Source organism: Capsicum annuum, chromosome 5 (genome assembly GCF_002878395.1).
Source record: "Capsicum annuum cultivar UCD-10X-F1 chromosome 5, UCD10Xv1.1, whole genome shotgun sequence".
Classification (NCBI taxonomy): Eukaryota; Viridiplantae; Streptophyta; class Magnoliopsida; order Solanales; family Solanaceae; genus Capsicum; species Capsicum annuum.
Genome location: NC_061115.1, coordinates 26,747,618 through 26,751,130, shown reverse-complemented (window position 1 = coordinate 26,751,130; position 3,513 = coordinate 26,747,618). Strand labels below are relative to the sequence as shown.

The window sequence follows — 3,513 nt, the reverse complement described above, 5'->3', positions numbered from 1 at the left end:
ATCTTGTGATTTTTAAAGATGTAACTAGATTGTACATGTGCGCATCTAGAATTTCTTTTTGGTTATATCTAAGAATGTAGTGATTTTTGAAGTTGTATCTGGAATTATTTTAGGCTGTATCTGAGAAAAATGTTTGAATTGTGTCACTATATCCAGCAAAAGTAACTACTTGGTTGTATTATATCTGAGATCCAATGTGAATTTTACAACTTTTGCCACATATTATAATATTATTAAAAGTATATCTTTCTCTTTTTCCTTCCCATTACTATTCTGATTAGCTTTTATAATATTAAAAGTATATCTTTCTCTTTTTCCTTCCCATTACTATTCTGATTAGCTTTACTTGAGCGAACGTCTTTTGAAAATATCTACTTTAAATGTAATATCTGCGTAAATATGCTTCAAATATCGAGTGTATCTTAGATATGATTAAGGGTGTAGAGCCAAACCACGAAACCAAATCAAACCGTGAAACCAAATTAAACTTCTAAAAAATAAAATCTGACTTGTAATTTGATTTGGTTTTATGAAAAAACCCAACCTTTCTTCAATTTGATTTGGTATTAATTTAAAAAAAAAAGTTAAAAATCCAAACAAACTAGCATAATACATATATAATTTACTTACCTAATACATATAAAACTATTAATTATAATTTACTTTGTAAATATTTTTAAAAGTAGTCTTGGATATACTTTTGCCGCTCCAATTGGGAAGATTATGAAAATGGAATTAGTTCATGAAAATTTCTCCATTTAATTTCCAGAAAATGGAATAAAAACAGAAGAATCTCGTATTCCGGGTCGGGTCTCCCAACAATGGTAACTCGGCATCGGATATTCAACAAACACCTAATCACTGCCGCCGTTACCGCCGCCGTCACTTTCCAAACCCTAAACCCTAACTCCACCAATTCCCCTTTCATCAACAGCATAATTCGCTCCACCCGAGCTCTCACCACGATCATTTCAACAATCATCGACTACAAGTATACATTATCATGCTTCAATCTCAGTACAGACGAGTATCGGCTCGCGCTCACCGAGCTGCACCTACGCTCCGCAAAGCGGATACTAAAAATGTGTGAGGCAAATAAAGGTATTTACATTAAAGCTGGACAGTTTGTGTCAGGTGTTAAGCAAGTACCAAAAGAATATTCAACGCTATTGTCGTCATTACAGGATCAGTCTGTTCCTTATAAATTCGAAGTGATTGAACATGTGATGAATAATAATTTTGGTCCAAATTCTTTATCGGAGGTGTTTTTATCTTTCGATGAGGAACCGATTGCTGCCGCATCTATTGCTCAGGTACATCGTGCTGTTTTGAGGAACGATCAGGATGTAGCGGTGGAGGTGGCGGTGAAGGTGCAGTATCCTGGATTGAAATTTCAAATGAAGTTTGATGTGTTGACAATGTCTTTGTTATCGAAATTTGTTGGATGGAGTTTCCCTGGATACAGGTTTCAATGGATTGTATCGGAATTTGAAAAATCTATTGCTTCTGAGCTTGATTTTATTGTAGAGGGTAAGAATTTGGAGAGGATTAGGGAAAATTTTAAGGATAATTCGATGGTTAAGGTTCCGAATGTGTTTTGGGATTTTACGACTAGGCAGGTTCTAACGATGGAGTTTTGTGGAGGTCGTAAAGTAGATGACTTGGATTTTATGAAGCAAAGAGGAATTAGTGAAGTTAAGGTTGCGAAAACTTTGGCGGAAGTTGTTGCAGAAATGATTTTTGTTCATGGTTTTGTACACGGGGACTTGCATCCTGGTAATATATTGGTCTCTCCCGAAAGGAAGAATGGATTTTGTTTGGTGTTGTTGGATTTTGGGGTTTGTAAACAATTGGACGAGGATTTCAGATTGAAGTATTGCGAGCTTTGGGAAGCGTTGGTAGTTATGGACTCGAACAAAATTCAGGAGATTGGAGAATATTTTGGTGTTGGAAGGTATTCGAGGTATTTTCCTGTCATATTTACAGGAAGAACTATTGACAGTAAATCGTCAATTGGGAGAGGAATGTCTGTTGAAGAAAAGAAGAACTTGAAGCAGGAATTGAAGTCTCTTAAAATGGATGACATATCTTCCTTCATGGAATCTCTGCCTACCGATTTTCTCACAGTATTGCGGACCGATGGACTCCTAAGATCTCTGATCAGCAAGTTTGGTGCTCCCGTGACTGTTCGGTTACTAGCATATGCTGAATATGCATTGTATGGACTTTCATTGAAGGCTGACTCAATATCTGATTCTGCCTTAGGAGTCATGCTCTTTAGATTCAAGATTGGCCTCCGATATGTCCAAGTAAGACTCCTGTTTGGGATACTGGGGCTTGTTTCATGGCTTGAAAGCATCAAGCACACGTCAACTAGGAGGCTTAAAGATTTACTCGCTTCTGCGGGTTATGTGGTAAGGAACTTGTACCGTCCTTTATTGATCGCATAATTTAGTCGCCAGTTGTAGACTTGTAGTAGTGAAGAAACTGTCTCATTTACATTCATTCACTTCTTAAGAAGCTTTCTTCGAAAAAATGTACGTCTCCAAGTGGTAAACTATAGGGAGGAAAGTTGTTTCTACAAATTCCATCCGATCATCTGCAAGTGTTCTGTCATGTGTAGTCTAAAAATAGACGAAAACCTGTAAAGTTAATTGCAATTTCATAGTAGATCCTTCTTCTCCTTCACAAACTATTGGATCTCATTGGCATCCGTGTTCTAATATCTGCCAGCACAATATGGATTGCCTTTTATGAAAAATCCAACATCCCTACGAGCGTTTGTCAATGTTGTTATTTTTTGTTAATGCGATTCTACTCATGATTTTTTTCCAATTACAATTTACCAGTACCATTCAGCAATATTTTAGACAATCTTTTACATCAGGAACCTTTGACCCGTTGTCTTTAACTGCACTCTGCAGAACACAACTAGATTCTTGACTCTCACACCATATGCATTTTGTAGAATATAACTTGTCATGGTCGATAATATATGGGTCACAATGGGATTGGGCTTGATGACAATACCCAAGAATTATACCGAGGGAAAATACGTAGAATAGTGTTTATTATGCACCATTTGATAGATTATTATTGGAGTTATGAGGTTTTTGCTTTAACAAATACTGCTAGAGGCCGCGGGAAAGTAAACAGTTTTCAAGGAAACTGACGGGCTCGTGAATTTTAATAGAATTGGACTTGAAGGGCAAGGTAATTTACCCTTCCATACTACTCGCGGGAAAGTGCTTGTTAATTTGTTTGTTTGTGTTCCTTTTTCCCCCCTCCTAAATTTGAGGTGTTTGACCAAGCTTTTAGGAGAAAGTAGTTGTTTTAGGGGAATAGCAGAGACTTTTGTTCATAGCTTTTCTCCAAAAATATTTTCTTGAAAATCATATTTCAAAATAAGTTGATTTTGGAAGCTTGACCAAACAAGTTAATAGTTTCTTTTTTAGTCCGTTTGAAAAAGAATGATACACTTCTAAATTTCGATATAATTAACTTTGTACTTCT

General features: G+C 36.2%; 1 protein-coding gene across 1 annotated transcript; it reads left to right on the top strand.

Moving 5' to 3' along the window:
- Positions 1-658: 658 nt before the first annotated feature.
- Positions 659-2,774, top strand: LOC107870527 (aarF domain-containing protein kinase 1). The gene has a single exon (XM_016717087.2). It carries the CDS (start codon positions 822-824, stop codon positions 2,448-2,450), a length of 1,629 nt encoding a protein of 542 aa, XP_016572573.1. The 5' UTR covers positions 659-821; the 3' UTR covers positions 2,451-2,774.
- The last annotated feature ends 739 nt before the right edge of the window (positions 2,775-3,513 follow it).

Bases quoted from the DNA above. Each gene is read 5' to 3' on its own strand.
- LOC107870527 (XM_016717087.2), top strand. From the start codon at position 822: ATGGTAACTCGGCATCGGATATTCAACAAACACCTAATCACTGCCGCC.